The sequence below is a fragment of the Amaranthus tricolor genome, chromosome 10 (assembly GCF_026212465.1).
Source record: "Amaranthus tricolor cultivar Red isolate AtriRed21 chromosome 10, ASM2621246v1, whole genome shotgun sequence".
Taxonomy (NCBI): domain Eukaryota; kingdom Viridiplantae; phylum Streptophyta; class Magnoliopsida; order Caryophyllales; family Amaranthaceae; genus Amaranthus; species Amaranthus tricolor.
This window is the reverse complement of record NC_080056.1, coordinates 14,220,281-14,240,992: the sequence shown is the minus strand read 5'-3', so window position 1 is coordinate 14,240,992 and position 20,712 is coordinate 14,220,281. Positions and strand designations below refer to the sequence as shown.

Genomic DNA, 20,712 nt, shown 5'->3' with positions numbered 1-20,712 from the left:
AGATCTGATACCAATTGAAGGTTAATAGGAGGTTGAATACTCTCTAGGGGGGGTGAATAGAGAGTTTGGGCTATTTAAAAATTTATCTGGAAGCTTGTCTCAAGAGTTTGAGGAGTCTGTCAAAACTGTTTTCTAGAACAGCTTTGAGTTAATTCGTAAACAATAACGTATGTGCAGAAAATAAACTTTAAAGTATAACACACGATATGTTAACGAGGTTCGGTTCTAACCAAACTACTCCCCGCCTATGGGTTCTCTTTCAACCCGTAGGATTTCAACGCCTTTTATTAATCCGACTTTAATACAAACAAGAAGATCTCACTATCTCCTCACACCACGTTCTTCCCCTTGAAAAACCGTATTACAAGTCCCTTTAATAAAAGCAAAATCCCAAATCTCACAATAGAGATTCACAAGTTGAACACTTTGATAAGTATTCTTGATTAGGCGTATTAAACTTAATCTAACTCTTTTTAAACTCTTAAACCTTTTACAAATGTTAGAGTTAGATGAACTAAGAATTACAACTCTTTAAACACTTAGAGAATTTCTAAATCTTAAGTCAAGAGAGAAAGAGATAAGAAGAGGTGTATCCTTAATTCTGAAATGAAGCCTCATATATATAGTGTTACGCCTCAACACATCTTGAAAAACAAGAAGGCTCCTTTCCGTAATTTTCTGTTGACCTGGTCATTCAGCGTCTGTCTTCAAGATCTTGAGCTTAACTTCAATCTGACGTGTATTGACAGCTAAAATAATTTCGTCATTGTGTGTCGTAATTTGTCTTTAATATCCAATGTTATGCTGCCACGTTAGTACTCATACAAGATATTGAAAACTAAACATAAACCAGATTTATCATCGTTTAGATAAGCATTCAAAGTAATTCCTGTTTTTAGTATTAACTCAAATAGTCATTTTCTATTTTTAGTGTTAATTCAAATATCATTTTATTAATATATAACTCTATAATTTGCATAACAACTAATTTAACATCAAATATAGCCGTGTACTATAATTTGAAAAACGAGTGTACCTTGTACTATATTTAATCATCAAATTAATTTAAGCACATATTTAAATTCAAGTTCAAATACAAACCGTTTAAGATAAAACGTGTAATAACATATTCAAACTTAATAAATAATATCAAAGTTAATTTTAATGAACCTTGGCCTATTAAAATATTTCAAATATAATTTCAAGGAACATTGACCTATTAAAATATTTCAAATATAATTACGAAACTAACCTAATTGTAAACGTAATTATCTTCAAGACTTTGAAACGTATTTCAAGACTTATAAAATCAACTTTAAAATTAAACTTAAGTTCTTTAAGCATATTCCATCGTCTTCGAACTTAAATATATATTACTTATCAAATGTATATCAAATATGATTTTAAACTTACTTAAAGTAATTACTTAATTTATTTGTTTAATCAATATGTGTTTTGAATTATCATCATTCAAGAGAATTAAGTCTTCAATCTCCTCTTATCATTATTTAAGAGAGTTGAGTCTTCAATCTCCCCCTTGATGAAAGTTAAAACCATATTTTCCTAAATCATTTTCTAAGTTATATGAACTGAAAACATGATAAGAATAAACAATATATCTTTAAACAGAATAATTTTAAGACTTTATCATCAATCAGAATGTTCTTAAAGATTTTAAAAACACTTTCAAATCAGAACAATATAATATAATCCAGTGAATTTTCATACTTCATATCATCACAATCATTATTTATGCAAACAAATATCACATCATAATACATGCAAATATAATGTAACATCATTATTGTAATGTAGCATCATATCAATAGTTTAATATCAAAAACATGATTAACAAACATTATGAACAAGAACAATAATTAATAATCAGCAACTATCAATTTTTATATAAATATCTTTACAAATTTTCATATCTCCCATAAGCATATACATTATATCTCCCATAAACATATATATTATATCTCCCCCGAGCAAAAATAGCAGGCAAACTATTCAGCAATTTATCAGAGCATAGGCAATTTATTCAGCAATATATTAGAGCATCTAAAACACAAATCAGCAAAAAAACAAATCAGCAATATATTGCATGCAACATGATATATGCAATACGATAAGCAAACAAAGCAACAAAAAAACAGAGCAAGTAAGCATGCAAATAAAATATAAAATATACATACATACATAAAATATATATCTCCCCCTTTTTGACTTTCATCAAAAAGCAAACAGGAAGAATTTAAATGTTGGGATTTGTCAATAACAACAAAAAAATTTTGTTTGCCGAAATAAAAAAAAATGTTTATCATCCAATAACAATTAAAACTATTTCTTGGACCTTGTCTTCCTTTTCTTGGAAGGTTTTTGTTTACCAGGTGAAGTAGTTTCATCAACGATTGGAGGAATAGTTTGAATTGGGGTAGAATCAACATCAACAAGAATTTTTACTTCTTTGTCAGTCAGTCCCTCAGCAGCTTCCTTCTTTTCTTCTTTTTCCTTCTCCTTTGCCTCCTTCATAATAACATCCTCTTGTGGCATAGCAGCATCACCCTCATTAACTTCTTCTTCAATAATCACTTCTTCTACTACCATACCTTTCATTTCTTTCATAAATGTGTCTAACATAAATGTCAGAGTAGACACCTTATCATTCAAGTAAAAAAGAATTTATTTCACCAACCTCTAAGTCAAGAGACCGGAGGTGAGAAATAGTGCTGTGTTCTTTAACATGAGGTTCAAGACGTGAAAGCCGCTTACCATGAATCTTTTGTAAATCCTCTTTGTCAGTTGAAGACAAATGTGAGTATAACTCATACTTGCCATGCTTTTTAAAAATACCAAGAGCAGGAAGGATTTCACTTGATAAGGATATAGGACCAAAATAATCCACTTCCTCTAAATCAGAGAGTAGATTAAAATGATCAAAGATCAATGTCAAAAGGTTGGCATAAGGAAGAGAACAATTGCGAGTATGTGAACTACAAAATCGCATTGTAGAGAAGATAACAGAAGAAAAATCAATATTTTTAAGAGAAGCAATTTTCCACATCAATATAAGATGGGCATCATATATATATATATATATATATATATATATATTTATATATATATATATATATATATATATATATATATATATATATATATATATATATATATATATATATAAATATATATATATATATATATATATATATATATATATATTAGACCGTAATAATTCGTCACATAATCACCTCGTGGGCCACTCATGTGAACACACCTATGGGGCACTTATGGGCTCGGGTACACACACTCAAGGGTAATGAGTGTTACTTGCTTACACACTTGATGGGGTTCACTTTTTCCCAAGCATCATATATTATTAGAAAGATTACCTATCAAATATTATATACAAGTCCACATCCTACTAATTTAGTGATATAGAATTTCCTCATATGTGAACTATTTTCAATGATCCTAACAACATGTTCAAAATAAGCTATTTAAGTAAATAATTGAATCAAATATGAGCTCCTAACAACATGAGTAAATAATCGAATTAGATAACAACTGTATCACAAACACCTTATTTTATAGTGGTTGAGTGAATAAATATGACCAATTAATAAATATCCTCCAAAGTTGACCGGTTCATACATTGAGTCTACCTCTCACCCATCCTCTGCAATCTGCATCTTCCAATTAGGGGTAAAGGAACATCAACCACTATTCTTATTGCATTTACAAGGAAAAAAGAAAAACCAAACTGATGGCAGCCACTATACTACAAATCCTGGTTACTCCCATCACTGAACTAGCAAAACTCTTTGTAGTTCCCCTAAAACATGAAGTAGGCTTTCTTCTGAAACACCATAACAACATTGAGGATCTTAAAACCAAAACAAAAGATCTTGAACTTAATATCGAAGCTACAACTCACGCCATCGATGATGCTCGTCGTAGAGGAGAAGCCACAACTATAGATATAGAGCATTGGAGAACAAAAGCACAGTTGATATTGACTGATGTGCACAAATTTTTAGCAGATTTTGGAGAAAAGGAAAGTGGGAATTCAAAAACATGTTGCACAAATTTATGCAGGCGATACGGATCAAGTAAAAGAGCTGTAAATCTTGCCAAAGTTATCAATGAAATAAAAGGTAGTTTTCGACAAATTCCTGTTTCTAGACCAGCACCACCACCTGGTATAGAGATGATGCCTATGGGTGATTTTGAAGCTTTTGAGTCTACAAGGGTAGCTATGGAAAAAGTTATCGAGGCATTGAATTTCCGTGATAGTCATGTTATAGGGGTGTATGGAATGGGTGGAGTAGGGAAAACTTCATTGATTAAACAAGTAGCAAAGTATGTTAAGATCAAGAGTATGTTTGATGAAGTTGTTATTGCTACTGTGTCTAGAAATCCCGATTCTAGAAAGATCCAAAGAGAGATTGCAGAAGGTTTAGGGTTGTATTTGATGGAGGAAACTGAGCATATTAGATCATTGAGACTTTCCGAAAGGATGAAACACGAAACCCGGAAGTTGATCATATTGGATGATGTATGGGAGAGGTTGGAATTGTCTTTGATAGGTATTGGTTATGGGGAAGATAAGAGTAATTGTAAAGTTGTAATTACAACAAGAAATTTAGATGTGTGCAGTGAAATGAGTTGTGATGTAAGTATAATTGTTGATCCACTCTCTCAAAAAGATTCATGGGATCTTTTTAAGAAGGTTGTAGGAAATGTATCACAAGAATTGAACAGTTTTGCAGAAGAAATTGCAAGAGAATGTGGAGGTTTGCCTTTAGCATTGGGGACACTTGGACGGGCTTTAAGGAATAAAGAACGGAAATATTGGGAAGATGCAGCGATTGAGCTACGACAATCGAGACCATTGAACATCAAAGGGATGCATAAAAATGTTTTCTCATGTCTTAAGCTAAGTTTTGATGAATTTCAGAATGAAGAGTCTCAAATGTGTTTCTTGTATTGTGCACTTTTCCGGAAGATAATGATGTTAGAATTGAAGATCTTTTAAGATACGGGATTGGTGAAAGACTGTTTTCGGATGCTATGAGTCTAGATCAGGCCAGGAACAGGGTTCATTCTATAATAAGTAACCTTAAAGCTTCTTGTCTTTTGCTAAGTAGTACTAATAGGGAGTGTGTAAAAATGCATGATGTGTTCCGTGACTTGGCCATATTGATAGCTACCAGTAACGATTATAGTTTCATGGTAAAGGCAAGCTCGGGATTAAAGGAGTGGCCAAGCAACTTAAAGTTGCAGTATGTTATGAGAATGTCGTTGACAAATAACGACTTTAGTATGTTCGAAGGAGCAGGAGAATACCCAGAGCTCATACTATTGTTGCTGCAAAATAACCCGTCATTGAAGAGTATCTCAGATGAGTTCTTTGCAGGGATGAAAGCACTCCAAGTACTTGATCTCAGTAATATACCATGCCTAGAAAAATTACCGTCCTCACTATCTTCGCTCACAAACTTAAGGACTCTGTGTTTGGATGATAATAATCTTAAAGACGGATCTGTACTTGGGGATCTGACTTCGATCGAAATTCTTAGCATGAGGAAGTCTTCATTTTCCAGGTTCCCAGAAGAGATTCGGAGATTAACTAATCTTCGTTTACTTGATTTGACTGACTCCCAAGTTGGTGAAATACCGTCCAAGGTGTTTTCAAGCCTCTCGCATTTGGAGGAGCTGTATATGGGAGGAAGCTACAATGATTGGAAGCTAGAGAAATCAAATAGCAGCCGTAAAGCTACTCTAACGGAGGTTCTTTCTCTGGAGCGATTAAATATCCTACATATTGATATCGGCTATCATGGTTGTCTAACCGAAGAGATTATCCATCGACAATCAAGACTGAAGAAGTTTTACATACACATAGGCGAAAGATTACACTCCCCAACTACTTATCCCACAAGCATGTGCTTAAATATACCAGGTTTGTTTGGAGTATGCAACCCTTTCAAGAACTGGCTGAAGAGCTTCCTAAACACAGCCGAGCACTTGTCTATAGCGAGCTGGAAAGATCGGTCATGTCTTGAAGAATTCCCGATTGATTGTTTGCAGTCGCTCAAGAGCCTCCATTTTCAACAATGTCATACTGACATCTGTTTTTCGACAGCACTTTTAGACAGATTTCAAGCTTTGCAAGAGCTCCAAATATGCTCGTGCCACAATTTGGACACGGTCTTTCTCTCTTTCGATGATCATTCCCCAAAGAATGTGCTTCCTAGACTCACAAACTTACATATCCACGATGCACCTAATTTAACTTCTTTATGGAGAGGCGTTGCGCCATCTACAGGCTTCCAAACGTTGAAGTATATAAAAATTGAAAATTGTATTCAGATCAAGATTCTATTCCCTTTATCTGTCGCGAAAATTCTTAATCACTTGCAATACTTAGAGTTATCACATTGTGATGTTATGGAAGCAATAATCAGTGCAAATGAAGCTCATGAGATTCAATTGGAAACACAGTCAAAACGACAGACTTTAACCGACACAGAGTTAATGTTAAGGAATTTACACGCCGATGATTTATTCCCTCAGCTGCAGACATTAAAACTAAAGCATATGAAGAACATCAGATGTGTTACTCAACCTAAGTTTTTTCTAGACTTTCCTAATATGCAACAGCTTATAGTGCTATCGTGTCCATTTCTCGAGCTTCCCCTAGGGAACAACAGCTTGCAGAAACTGATTCAGATTAAAGCAGAAGAAAAATGGTTTGAAGAGCTAGAATTTGAAGACAGACAAACAAAGATATCACTACAACTTAAATTTACAGGTAAACTAATTAGTGCAGCTTCAAGAAATACTGTATTCTGCTGCATTTCTCAAGTACACATGCTTTCTTGTAGGTATAAGCACAGGAGTTCAATCCGCGTCTGAAAACTAGGAACCAAAAGCATATGAAAAACGGAATTCAAAGTTCAGTCGAGCTGTCGAAGCAAACGAATTTTATCAATGCAGCTTCATAGTTCCATCCCTTTTTTTCCCAGGAAGTCCAAATAGAACTTGAAATCACACTATGTTATTTCCTTTCATTCTGTCAAGTAAACAGTTCAACCAAAAGTTTAAGATTAAGATGATAATTGAGACTTCATCATATCTTATTTACTCTTAACACATTCTATTAAGTATTAATCTAGTTTAAAGCTTTCTGGATACCATCACTAATTAAAACTCTCTATATTAAAAGCCTAAAAGCATATCTATTAGCTTGATCTGTATCAGAGTGTTAAACATAAATTAATTATACAATTTTTTTTTATATATTGGAAAAATTGTTCAGAATAATTCAAAGTAATGTAATTTTTGTACTATGATCTCAAATTTGATTAACACTAAATAAATCAAACTATTGAGTTATTTACCCAAGAATGTTGACGACCAAATGGTAATGTGTTTATAGGATAATTATCATAAAGAAAAAGAAAAAATAAAAATAAAAATAAAAAAAAATACTAAAATTTAAAAATTAATACTAATCATTAATCTCAGACCTTGAAGGTTGCGCAATTTTCGCACATGAATTTGGGCCAAAGTCACCGCAATGAATAGAGAAACTCAAGAATATGAAGTCTGAAGACATTACATTTGGAGGAGTGTATGTTTCAATTTCAATCATAGGGGTTGAAAAAACTGGGAATAAATGGGTGAGTTGTTTGAGGATAAGGGGTCGGAAAGGTGGGTATCGTCGGGTCTCGGGACGGGGAAGGGTAGGAAAGTTCCCCTAGTGAGGGGGAGTGGGTAGGTGGTTGTTGGGGAGGGACGGGGTGGGGATCAATTTTTTCAAAAAAAAAAATTATTAAAACTTTGTTTCTTATCTAAATGACTAGTTGCATAGGTTATAACTTGTAAGTCATGTGGATGCACTCTCGGTAAAAACTCACATAAATTGGAATAATTATGAATTAAAAGTTAAAATTATTGTACGAAAGTTGCAAAGAGATCGGACCATTCAGTTTGAATGATTCAAAGCAAGTTTTCTTAAATATATCAAACATCCAAGATTAGCCAACTTTGCTAATATTGCATAGGGTTTTTGACCTTTAACATAGTTAGTGTGTTGTTATCATTATTTAATGTTCCTATTTTTCTATTAGAATGTAAGATTGTCTCATAATGATACCAAATACATAGGTATAACCCATTTTGAATTATAATTCTTGCGAGAGATAGTTTTATGGTGAGATCACTCATACAAGAGCATCCCAATATGCCCAATGTCGATTTTTAAAAACTACAATAGAGCATTAAATTAATTAATTAAAGGTCATAAATGATACATTTAAGGTCAAAATTAATGTCTTTAAAAGTTATAACTGATCATTAAAATTTATTACCTTAAGGTCAAAATTAACAACTTTAAAATCATAATTAATCCCTTCAAGGTTATAATCATCGGTTCTAATATTATAATTGGTTACTTTATATATAACTTATCACTATAAAGTCAAAATTGATCACTTTATATGTTGATCACTTTAAAAATGTCATAAATGATCTATTTAAGGTTATATATTTGAAATTGATCTCTTTTACATTAGAATAGATTACTTTTAGGTCAAAATTGATCACTTTAAAAGGTCATAATTGATCCATTTAAAGTTATATACTTTAAGTTTAAATTTACTTGTTTAAGGTTAGAATTGATCTTGGTCTCAACTATAGTCACTGAAAACAACAAAAAAACCTCCAAATTGAAAATCAACTATTTTTGTGAGAGACCGTCTACAATAAGACGATTTTAAAATAAGAAGTTTATATTATCATAATTTATATATTGAGCATATATGAGCACATTTTAGACAATTTCAAACAAGAATAATGGGGCCAATATAACAGATCCAACATGTATGCATGAACCAAGCAGTTTGTTGCATCAATTGGAAAATTTAAATAAACTAATTTTTTTTTTAAAACAAAATCTCAACTTTAGGTAATATTAATTTCCAAAATAAGTATTTTCATGTTCAAAGTGTAATGGCAAGGCTTGTTCATAGTTATTAACAACGAACAAGAGAAAAATATGTTAAAAGTCAAAAAAAATTACCACGATTTTGTTCATTATTAGTAACAACGAACAAAAGGAAGGCAATATCATAGGTTATAAAAGACAAAAAAAAATCAATTGTTAGTAACAACGAGCAAAATTGTGATAATTTTTTCTTGACTTTGTTGAGCATATGATGCCACAAAATAATATTGACCAAGCAATTGATAATAGTGGTCCCTATTAATCAATTACATAGCATAGTAAAAGCATTTATCTATTAAGCAATAAAGGGCACTGTACACATTATTTCCTATTCTCTTATTTAGTTTGTTATGCAGTAACAACTTTTAAAATTTAGTACTATATATAAGGCCCATTGTACTTTCTTTTATTCAATTCATTCTTTTACAGAAATAATACAAAGAACATACAAACAAAACCTTATGTATTTTCATTTGGCTTCCATGGCTACCTAATTCTTTAAACCTTTCCACCATTTTAACATGGCATCAGAGCAAGACTCCTCACACTCTAATTTCTTTCTTTGACATTATCTTGCTATCTTTCTATTTACTTTGGTACAAAACCAAAATATCCATTATTGATTTGGATCCAACTCAAAACCCTACTAGTATATACTACTAGCATCCTTCTAATCATGCTGGATTGAAACTTGTGTCAACACCTTTTGATGGTTCGGGATATGCGGATTGGAAGAGGTCCATGATAATTGGTTGAACTACTAAAAACAAGCTAATCGTTGATGGTTCAGGTCCTAAACCTCCTTCTGATTCGGTAGATTCTAAGTGTTGGGAAAGATGTAATAACATGGTGATTAGGTGGATTATTTTTTCTCTAGAGAGAATTGTAGCCAATAGCATAATGTACTACAGTAATGCTCAAGAAATATAGCATGATTTGAAAGAAAGATTTGGCAAATCTTCATCTGCTCAATTATACACTCTACCAGAAGAGCTTGCAAAACTTAACCAAAGTTCTTTCATGACTGTTGCTGACTATTTTACTAGAGTAATCTCTTTGGGATGAGATAGATCATCTTGATCCTCTACTTACTTGTTTGGGATCTTCTTATGGATTAACTAAACACTTCCTAAAAAGCCAACAGGACCAACGACTTATACACTTCTTAATGAGGCTTGATAATCAATATCATCAAGCTCATACTGATATTCTGATGATGAATGAGTTTCCTACCATTTAAGTTGCCTACAAACTTTTGATGCAATCAAAGCAGAAACAATGAGACCAACACTAGCTACAAAAGAACTTTTACTCAAATCAATAGAGGAGGAAAGAAGAGCAACAATTATTTTTGTAATCATTGCAAGATAAAGGGACATCCTATTAAGTGTTATTTAAAAATTCACGGGTATCAAACTCTAAAGGAAGGAAGTTTTTGATATGCAAATTTTAAATTACCGCAAGCGCACGGTGTACGTGTAGCAATACAGGTCGAACTCAGGGAAGCGAGTTAACTAATTTGTTCGATTTATGACTACCAGACATAGATCAACAAATAGATGGGTTGATAAACTAACACTATTGTGAGAAAAAACTAAATTAATGCAAATAAAACTAATAATTAAAGTTAAGACTATGTTTAATACGAAGATAATAATAATATGACAAATCTAGGGCGTCAGGAATCACTTAATTCTAACATAGGAGACAATTACTCTCATAATTGTATGAAATTTAGTCTTTAGTATAACTAAACGTGATCTAATTAATCTCAAGCTTCCGCTCTATTGATCAATATCGGTTTAAGACCTTACTAGTGTTAATCCTTAAACTTTCGTTTTATTCGCTAAACTAATAGGAATTTAACTTAAATATATCTCAATCCTAAATTAATCCTAATCTCAAACTTCCATTTTATTGTAAAGGTTAATAAAGATATTTAAACTAAGATTCATTAAGTATAGGTATAATCATAGACCTAAATTTCACACAATTAGTCGATAAAATATCATTCCATGCTTTGAATTAGGGTTTATACCCTAACCCTAGAGAAGAAAACTACTTACTAGACATGGTGATGAACATGCAATTAATGACGAATGAAACCATAATTGAAATATTACACATGAAAATGATGAATAATTTAATGCAAAAAAAAAGTAATAAAACAAGAACACTTACTAATTGAGAAGAACATAAATGTAAATTGCAATTAAATTAAATGTAATAATGGAGTTCAACAATGAAGGCTCTCACAGAAGAAACAAAAAAAGAGAGAAAACTAAAACTAAAACTAAGAAAAAACTGACTAATAATAAAAAATAACTACCACTATTTATAGTGGCTCCAAAAAAATTAAACCGTCAATTGCACGCAAATAACACCTGATGTGTTGGCGACGACTCGTGACAATAGGGGTGAAGAGTCGTCGCTTTTGTTCTGCCTGTGATAGTGACTTCAAAAAGTTTGTGATGAATCGTGGCATATGTTTAGATCAGTGGATATGCGACGAATCGTGGCATCCTGGGGACGACTCGTCGCTTTGTCTCTGAACTAATATGTTTAGATCAGTAGATATGCAACGAGTCGTGGCATCTTGGGGACGACTCGTCGATTTTGTTCTGGACTCTAGTTACTGAGCGATGGGTCGTGGCTTTTTGATACACCTTAGCTACGACTCGTTTCTTTCCCTTGGGGCTTGTTTGGCTCGATCTCTTCACTTCCTTAGGGGTCTTAGACTATTTCACCAAACCTTCACCCTCTTATCACCCCCGAAACCTATGAAAACTCTAATTTTCACTTCAAAATTACTTAAAATACAATATTAAACATGTGAGACAAAAATATCAAATAATATTATCAACATTACCTAAACTCACTAAAACATCACATAAGGAGCATAAAAGTAACATGAATAAGTGCAAATAATCGCACTTATCAGTTTGCCGCAAATGTACATGGTGATGATTCGGAAAAAAGGAACAATGTTGGAGGTACTGGTTTAACTTCTGAGTAACTAAGCAACCTTCTTGTTCTTCTCAACAAGAATGATACGTTGGCTGATAACAAGGAAAACATGCCTAAAAATGACTCTAATATCATCAGTTTTGATAAGCTTACAGGTACCCTTTCCCTTATATATTTCTAAGAATTGGATAATTGATAGTTGCCCAACAGACCATCATCATTTTGAAGAATGTTGATAGCAAAATGTGAGAAGTGGTTATTCCTTACGGGAGTAAACTGAGAATCACCAAGATTGGGGACATTCGTCTCAATGATAATCTCATTCTAAAAAATGTTATGTATGTACCGAAGATTCCTTTCAATTTAATATCAGTACATAAATTATGTACTGATAACAATATCTCTAGTTTTTTCATTTTTTGGTTGTTAGTTCCAAAACCATTACAAGAGAACTCACTCACATCTGGTAATCTCAAGCAAGGATTATATTACACATTGGACAAAAGACTTTTTAAAGAAATCAATACAGCTACTAGTACACCTAAAAGCTAATTCTGTAATGCTAATACTCTTGACATGATGAAAGAAATAAAGTTGTTACACTGAAGACATGGTCATGTTCCTTTTATTAGATTAAAAAGCATGTAGTCAGATTTTTGTTTTTCACATGTTCAAGATTCTATACTTTGTACTATTTGTCCTATGTCATGCCAACAGAGGCATTATTTTCCTCATAGTGCAATCAAAACTAAGAATGCTTTTGAGCTTTTGCTTTTTGATCTTAGGGGTCCTTATGTTACAAATAATGGTTTTGGGATTTCTTTCCATTATAGATGATTTTACAAGATCTTGTTGGCTATACCCTTTGAAACGACAAGATCAGTGTGTCACCATTATGAACAACTTCTTGTCATATAAAGAAAATCAGTTTAACATTCATGTGAAATATGTGCGCACTGATAATGCAATGGAGTTATGTGATGGTTCTATGCTACAATTATTTATTGCCAAAGGAATAAATTATCAAAGAGATTGTGTCCAAAACCCACAACAAATTGGGGTTGTGGAATGCAATTACAAGAATTTGATTGAAACAACTAGAGCTCTTTTTTTAGTCTAATCTCCCAATTATTTTCTGGGGAGAAGCAGTTCAATGTGCTTCGTATCTTATAAATCGAATGCCTCTAACTTTTTTAGGCAATCTTTCACCTTATGAAAAGTTTTATGGTAGCAAATCAAATAATACACATCTCAGAGCTTATGGTTGTTTATGCTTTGGCTCCACCTTAAAGCAAGGAAGAAAAAAATTTGAAATTAGAGTAGATCCTTGTATCTTCCTTGGATACCCTTTTGCCAAAAAAGCCTACAAAGTCTACAATTCAAAAACAAAAACAATCCACATCTCTAGAGATGTTGTTTTAACAAAAATATGTTCCCTTATCACTTGCAATCCTTGAAAACTACACCTCTTTAACCTTTTATCTTCCTATCTCTAGTGAATTACCCACTACTTACACATATTCACATGTCCCTTCTTTTCATACATCTACCTCACCTACCTTACCTAATACCCCTACTCCTAATGCTCCACTCAACATGTTACCTCTTAATACATCTCTTCATGTTAACTTTGACCCATCATTCCCCACATCATCATCTATTCCTTCTCAACCTATACGTAGCAACGGACCCCAGTAAACTCCATTAAACCTACAACAATGATGATGCAATATTCCTTCTTCAAATTCTGATCTTCAACCTTTATTTTTTGAACCTAAATCTTATAAAGATGTTGTTTAAGACCCTTCTTGAATTCTATGCAAAATGAATTAACAACCCTTATCTCAAGGTTGATGGCTATCTTGAATGATACAAAGCTAGGCTTGTCACCAAAGGCTATAGCCAAAAGTATGGAGTTGACTATGAGACATTTTCTCATGTGATACGTATGACTACTAGTCGTACCATTATTAGCCTTGTTGATCATCGACGTTGGTATTTATATCAGCTTGATGTTAATAACGCTTTCCTTCAAAGTGATCTCCAGGAAGAGGTGTATATAAAACCGCCTGAGGGTCTTAATGTTGATCCTTGTTTTCAAATTAAAGAAATCTCTACAAGGGCTTAAACAAGCTTCTCTCCAATGATTCACCAAGTTAACCACTGAGCTACTTTACCAAGGTTTTACACAGTCTAAAAATGATTATTATCTTTTTATCAAACGCACTACCACCTCCAATACTATTGCTACTATGTATGTCGATGATTATATTTTAACTGGTGATGATCTTGCAAGTATAAGCAAGCTCAAGGCACAATTACACAATGTTTTCAGTATCAACGATCTTGGCAAGTTACATTTTTTTTTCTTGGCATGAAGTAACATATGGTGCTACTAGAATCATATTGTCTCAACGAAAATTTGCTACTGAGTTGTTTTACTAGTCTTGTCTCCTACTAGGAAAGTTTCCACTCCTCTTCTTGTTCACCTCAAGTTACAAGCCAACAATTCTCCTTTATATTCTAATCCATCCCATTATCGAAGCATGGCTGGCAAGCTCAATCTCCTCACTTACACTCGCCCGAATATATCTTTTGCAGTTTAATCTTTAAGTCAATACATGAAAAATCCTACTCTTCTTCACACTATTACTGATGTGGCTTACTTCTACATGCTTACTTCTCAATTCTAACTGGGGTGCTTTATACAAGACTATTACCGGCTACATTCTTCTCTTTGGCAACTCCCCTATCATTTGGAAATCAAACAAATAGTCCACTGTATCCAAATCCTCCTCTGAAGCTGAATATCGAGCCTTGGATGCTGTTACCTCTGAGGTTACGTGGCTTGTTCGGTTACTGGATGAATTGGGTGTTTTAAACCTTGAGCATGCCACCTTTTTTTGTGACAAAAAGTCAGCCACGCAAATAGCCTATAATCTCGTCAAGCATGATCATACTAAGCTTATAGCCATAGACTATCATTTTACTGATCCCCAATTTGAATCTGAAAAGGCTTGTAAAACTAGCTTATCATCACCTTTAAGGACTATCCCTTGATCACAAGTAGCATTGACATAGTTAAGAACATCCATCAATGCTTCCCAATGAGATGACTTGGTTGTTACATAAATTGGCTTAGGGTTTGAATAGCACAAATTGTTGTGAGAGACGGTCTCTCTGAGAGACGCATTATTTAAATGGGCGAAATAGCACAATTAATATAACTGAAAGAGGAAATAAGAATGTTACCTTCATATTTTGAGGTCGTCTCCTGAAAGACGGTCTCTCACAAGAGTAGTTGTCGAATAATGTATGATAAGTCAGATCTAGTGTTAGTATGGAGATTAAGTTTTCCTATAATACTCCTATACATACTAAGATCTTCAAACAATGTGCCATCAAAGGTAGATAGCTTCAAATTCAAAGGCAAAATAATCACACTTTCTTAAAATGATCTTTACCACTAGATTTCAAGAGATCTTTTAGTGAACTTACGTTGAGTGAGAATTATACTTTTGCTGGGGTATAGCTCACTTCCATTTCAAGGAAGTAATGTATATGTACTAAGTCTTTTCTGGTGAATTTTCTATGCAGATGGTCTTTCAACCCTTGTATTTCTTGTGTGTTGTTTCAAGTAACAAGAATGTTGAAGACTCAACTCCTTTATAGTGATGATATTCAAAACACATATTAAATCAAACAAATAAATAAGTAATTATATTTAGTAGTTTAAATAGGTCCAAAATCATATTAGATATAAAGTGGTTAATTGATAAATATTTTAAGTTCAAAATATGTTGAATTAAGTTTGAAATAAAATGATTTAAGTTAATTGTCTTTATTAAGATAAGGTTATATTTAAATTAAATATAAACGTGTGTTAATAAGTAATTATTTGTTGTTACATGTTTTATTACTTGAATATTTGAATAAATAATTTTCTTGGCAAACAAGTTAATAATAATTATATGCTATCCTATAAGTGTGGAGTTATTATTTAACCTCACCTAAAAATAGGAAAAAGAATTCAAATTAAGCTAAAATTTAGGAACTTAATATGGCTTATCTTTTTCCGTTGTTATTATTTGAATTATTGAATTTTAAATGCTTTGTATGAGTATTAACGTGGCAACACATCAAAGAGTTGAAATAGCTAAAAATAGTATCAAAAACGTGTTTGAACAAGTCTTAAGTGAAGCATCAGTTTTACTTGCGGTTCAAGGTTTGGAAGACTGGTTCAGATTGATTAGATTGGCGAAAAATATGATGAAGTTTTCTTGGTTTGCAAGACTACATTGAGGCGTGACCATTGCTGTTAAAATCGCGATTCTGATCTACGATTTTACAAGCCAAAAACAAGTGAGCAATTTGAATCATAGGTAGAATCTTAAAGTTGTAGAATCTTACGATTCTAGTTGGAATAAAATTTTTAGAGGTAGAATTATAACACGATTCTACGATGGTACGATTTAACGATCCGATTCTAGTAATTTAGTATTAGTTATTATTAATTTTTCTTATATACCATCTTTCACTTATATATTTAATTTTCAAATGTTCCATCATGAAAACTTTAAAAAAATAAATTAGTTAATCGGTATGAAGATTTAAACTAATTATAAAAAAAGTTTTCGTTACATTCTTAAATAAAGTCAAAGAAACTTTAATTTATAAATTTACACTTTAAAAATGGATAATAATGATAAGATACTATATATTTTAATATATTTAAGTTTATTTGTAGAATCGTACGGTTCTACGATTCGATTCTACCTCTGTAAACGATTCTAAATAAAATCCCGACTTTAACAACTTTGGGTGTGACATATATATAAGAAGATTCATTCAAGGATTAAGGATTGCAACACTACTCACAAATTAGCTTTCTATTTACTTTGAGATCTAGTATTCAAAAGGTGTTGTAAACGTAGTTCATCTAAATCTTACATTTGTAATAGGATTTAGAGTTAAAAAGAGTTAGATTTTTAGTTATCATCTATATCTAACGTTTGGAATACTTTTTAAAGTACTCATTTTGTTTTCTCTTTTGTGAGATTGGGATTAGTACTTTTATTAAGGGAACTTGTAAGACGTTTTTCAAGGGGAAGAACGCGGTGAGAGAAGATAGAGAGATCTTCTAAGTCATCTTAAGTTCATTAATAAAAGGCGTTGAATCCTACGGGTTGGAAGAGAACCCATAGGCGAGGAGTAGGCTATTGATAGCTGAACCTCATTAACTAATCCCTTGTTCTTATTTAAGTATATTTTCGCACATAGTTCATAGATCTATTATTCGACCTAAAACAATTCTAGAAAATTGTTTGGAAAGGTCCCCTAAGCTCTTGAGATTACCTTCCAGAGAAAAATTTTAAACGAGCATACTCTCTATTCACCCCTCCTCTAGAGAGTATTTGATCTCCTATCAATCTTCAATTGGTATCAGAGCTAAGTTTCACATATTAAGATTAACATCTTGTGATGGATCCGATAGGAGAAGGTTGTTTGCTCAAAGTCGTTCGTGTTCTAGGCCTCTTTTGTTTTGTGGAACAAATTTCTCTCATTAGAAAACTTTGATGAAGATGTTTGTGATTGATCAAGATATGGAACTTTGGGATATCATAACTAAAGGACCTAAGGTGACATTGAAAATAGACGCTCAAGGAAACGATGTGGTATAATTCGAGTCCGAATACTCACAAAGTGATTTGGAATCTATGTTCAAAAACTATAGAGCAGTGAATCAATTGTGTTGTGTTTTAAATGGTACCGAGTTCAATAGAGTTTCATCATGCACAAGTGCGAAGGAAAGATGGGATAAGATGGATGTGACGTATGAAGGAACAAGTCAAGTCAAGGAGATAAAGATCAACATTCTCATATGCATAAATATGAAATGTGCAAGATGAAAAAGGATGAGAATATTATTGAAATGTTTACTCGTTTTATGTTGATCACTAACAGTTTGAATTCTCTTTGTAAAACTTTTACTAATGTAGAAAAATTCCAAAAGGTTTTGAGGTGTTTTCCAAGATCTAAATAGGGTCTAAAAGTCACTGCCATCGAAGAAGCTCAAGACTTGAGAGTACTATCACTTGACGATGGAGAAAGTCATGTAACACCATCCATGAAGAATCTTGCCTTAAGGCAAAAAAAACATCAAGAATCCTCAAGCGAAAATGAGGAAAGTGATGATGAAGAAGATCTATTTTCCTTAATCACAAGAGGTCTAGAAGAAATCACGAAGATGCGAAAAAGATTTAAAATTTTCAAAACTACAAATAAAGGTACATCTTCTAATTGCAATTCTAAAACTAACAAACTTACTTGTTTTGAGTGTAGATCTACAAAGCATCTTGTAAAGGAATGTCCTAAAAAGAAAAAGGAATACTACAAGAAGAACAAAAAGAAACAAGCAACGATTGCTAAGTGGAGTGACTCCGAAGGATCAACCGAATCAGAAAGTAAAGATGGTCAAGCTCACTTATGTCTAATGGCAAATGATGAGAAGGATGATGATGTAGAACAAAACCGTAAGGAGGTACTTGACTATCTAACTCTTGTTCTAAAGTCCAATTAGTTAAAGCTATCTTTGATATGTTTCAAATTGAACAAATCTTAAAAAGATGAGAAAAAAATTTTAGAAGATAGAATTCGTCACTATGCCGAAGGTTGTGAAGACCTTATAAAGAAAAATGAATCACTTAAGGCTGAAAGATTAAAATTTTAAGAGACTATCAAAGTATTGAAAGAACAAAATATCAGTCAAATGAAAAAGCTCATTGATCTTCAGAATAAAAATAATGATCTTGAATCTGATCTTAAGACTTTAAGATATGAGTTTGAGAAAAGTTTACAATCCTTAACAAAGCTAAATAATTTCAAATCTAAATTCATAAAAATGCTTACACGACAAAGAGGATCTAATGATAAACGTGGTATAGGTTATAATAATGCTACACATAACTATAAGAGTCAAACCACATTTGTTAGAAGTACATACAAGTATAGACGATTACCTACTTGCTCCTATTGTTGCAAAGAAGGACGTCTTAAGTTTGCATGTCTCTACAAATGTAAGGACAATTGTATCATCAAGAATACCTTTCCTTTTGAATTACGTGAGCAGATAAAGCAAATATTGGTTACTAAAGGGACAAGACCACCTAACATGGTCTACCCCGAATATGGTCCCAAATTTGTCACTTGGTTGGCTAAGTGAGGTTAAGAAAGGTTATTTTTTTTGTTTTATAGGAAAAGCAAAAGTGGATCTTAGATAGTGGATGTTCGAGACATATGAGTGGTTAAGTTTCTTTATTTTCAGAAATTAAAGAAAAGTGCAGTGGCTCGATTACTTTAGGCAACAAAGGTAAATGCAAAATATTAGGTGTTGACAAACTTGGTAAGGATCCTTCTAAAGTTATTGATATTGTCTATTTGTTTGAAGGTCTAAAATTTAATTTGCTAAGTGTATCTCAATTATGCGATAAAGTTTTCAAGTAATTTTTGATAAAGAAATTACTGCCCTTAGACATGATAATGTTTATGCTTTGAATACTAACGAAATTACAACTCAAAATTTCAAGTGTTTAAAGGCTATAACGGATGATCCAAAGCTACGGGATAGAAGGCTTGGTCACATCAATACGCACAACATGCATGAATTAGTAAGTAAAGATCTAGTCAAGGGACTTCCAGCTCTTGACTAATAGCACAGTCCATCATGTGATGCATGCATTAGAGGTAAACAAGTAAGAAGTTCATTTAAATTGAAGAGAATGCTAAGTACTTCAAGACCTTGTGAACTTCTACCTATTGATCTTTGTGGTCCAACGCTTGTAAGGAGCATACAAGATAAATCTTATATTCTATTAATCATTGATAATTATTTTAGATTTACTTGGGTTGATTTTTTGAAGGATAAAGGTGAAGCCTTGAAACCGTTCTCAAGACGTTGTAAAGAAATACAAACTCAGTTGAATCTTCCAATAGTTTCGGTTAGAAGTGATAAGGGGAGAGAGTTTGATCAACTAGGCTTTGATTCTTTTTGTGAAAATATGGTATAACCCATAACTCTTCAGCTCCTAGGACACCCCAACAAAATGGTGTGGTTGAAAGGAAAAATCGCACTTTTAGAAGAAATGGCTAGGACTATGCTTATAGAAAATGGATTAGCCAAACATTATTGCGCCGAGATAGTTAATACAAAAAACTATGTCTTAAATAGGTGTCTCATTAGACCTATACTTAAGAAAACCCCCTACGAGTTATTTAAAGGTAGAAAACCAAATATAGCTTACCTTAGACCATTTGGTTGTAAGTGTTTTATCCATAATAATGGTAAGGATAATCTAGGTAAGTTTGATTTCAGATGAAGGTATATTTCTTGGATACTCATTAAATAGTAAGGCTTATAGAGTGCTAATTAAGCGAACAAATATGGTTAAGAAAAGCATACATGTGGTATTTGATGAATCTGACAATGGAATATTAAGTGAAGGTTTTAAAGAGTTAAACCTTAACAAACATTTTGATGATGTAAGTGATGATGAATTAGATGCCAATGATCATAATGAAGATAAAAACAAGAACATGCATGATCCTATACAAAGTCTTGACGAGGTTGAAGAAAAACAAGTTGAGCGCATTGAAGACTCACAGCCTGATCTTAAGACCCAACTTCAAGACCTAGAAACAGCTCCTGAATGTATTGATTTAGATACAACAATTAA

General features: G+C 32.6%; 2 protein-coding genes across 2 annotated transcripts; both read left to right on the top strand.

Moving 5' to 3' along the window:
- The first annotated feature begins 3,766 nt into the window (after positions 1 to 3,766).
- LOC130825890 (disease resistance protein RPS5-like) lies at positions 3,767 to 5,038 on the top strand. Its single transcript, XM_057691345.1, has one exon. The coding sequence runs from the start codon at positions 3,767 to 3,769 to the stop codon at positions 5,036 to 5,038; it is 1,272 nt and encodes a 423-aa protein (XP_057547328.1).
- Positions 5,039 to 5,073: 35 nt separating this feature from the next.
- Positions 5,074 to 7,492, top strand: LOC130825889 (probable disease resistance protein At4g27220). Its single transcript, XM_057691344.1, has 2 exons — positions 5,074 to 6,817; positions 6,891 to 7,492. The coding sequence occupies exons 1-2, from the start codon at positions 5,074 to 5,076 to the stop codon at positions 6,926 to 6,928; spliced, it is 1,782 nt and encodes a 593-aa protein (XP_057547327.1). The 3' UTR covers positions 6,929 to 7,492.
- Positions 7,493 to 20,712: the final 13,220 nt, after the last annotated feature.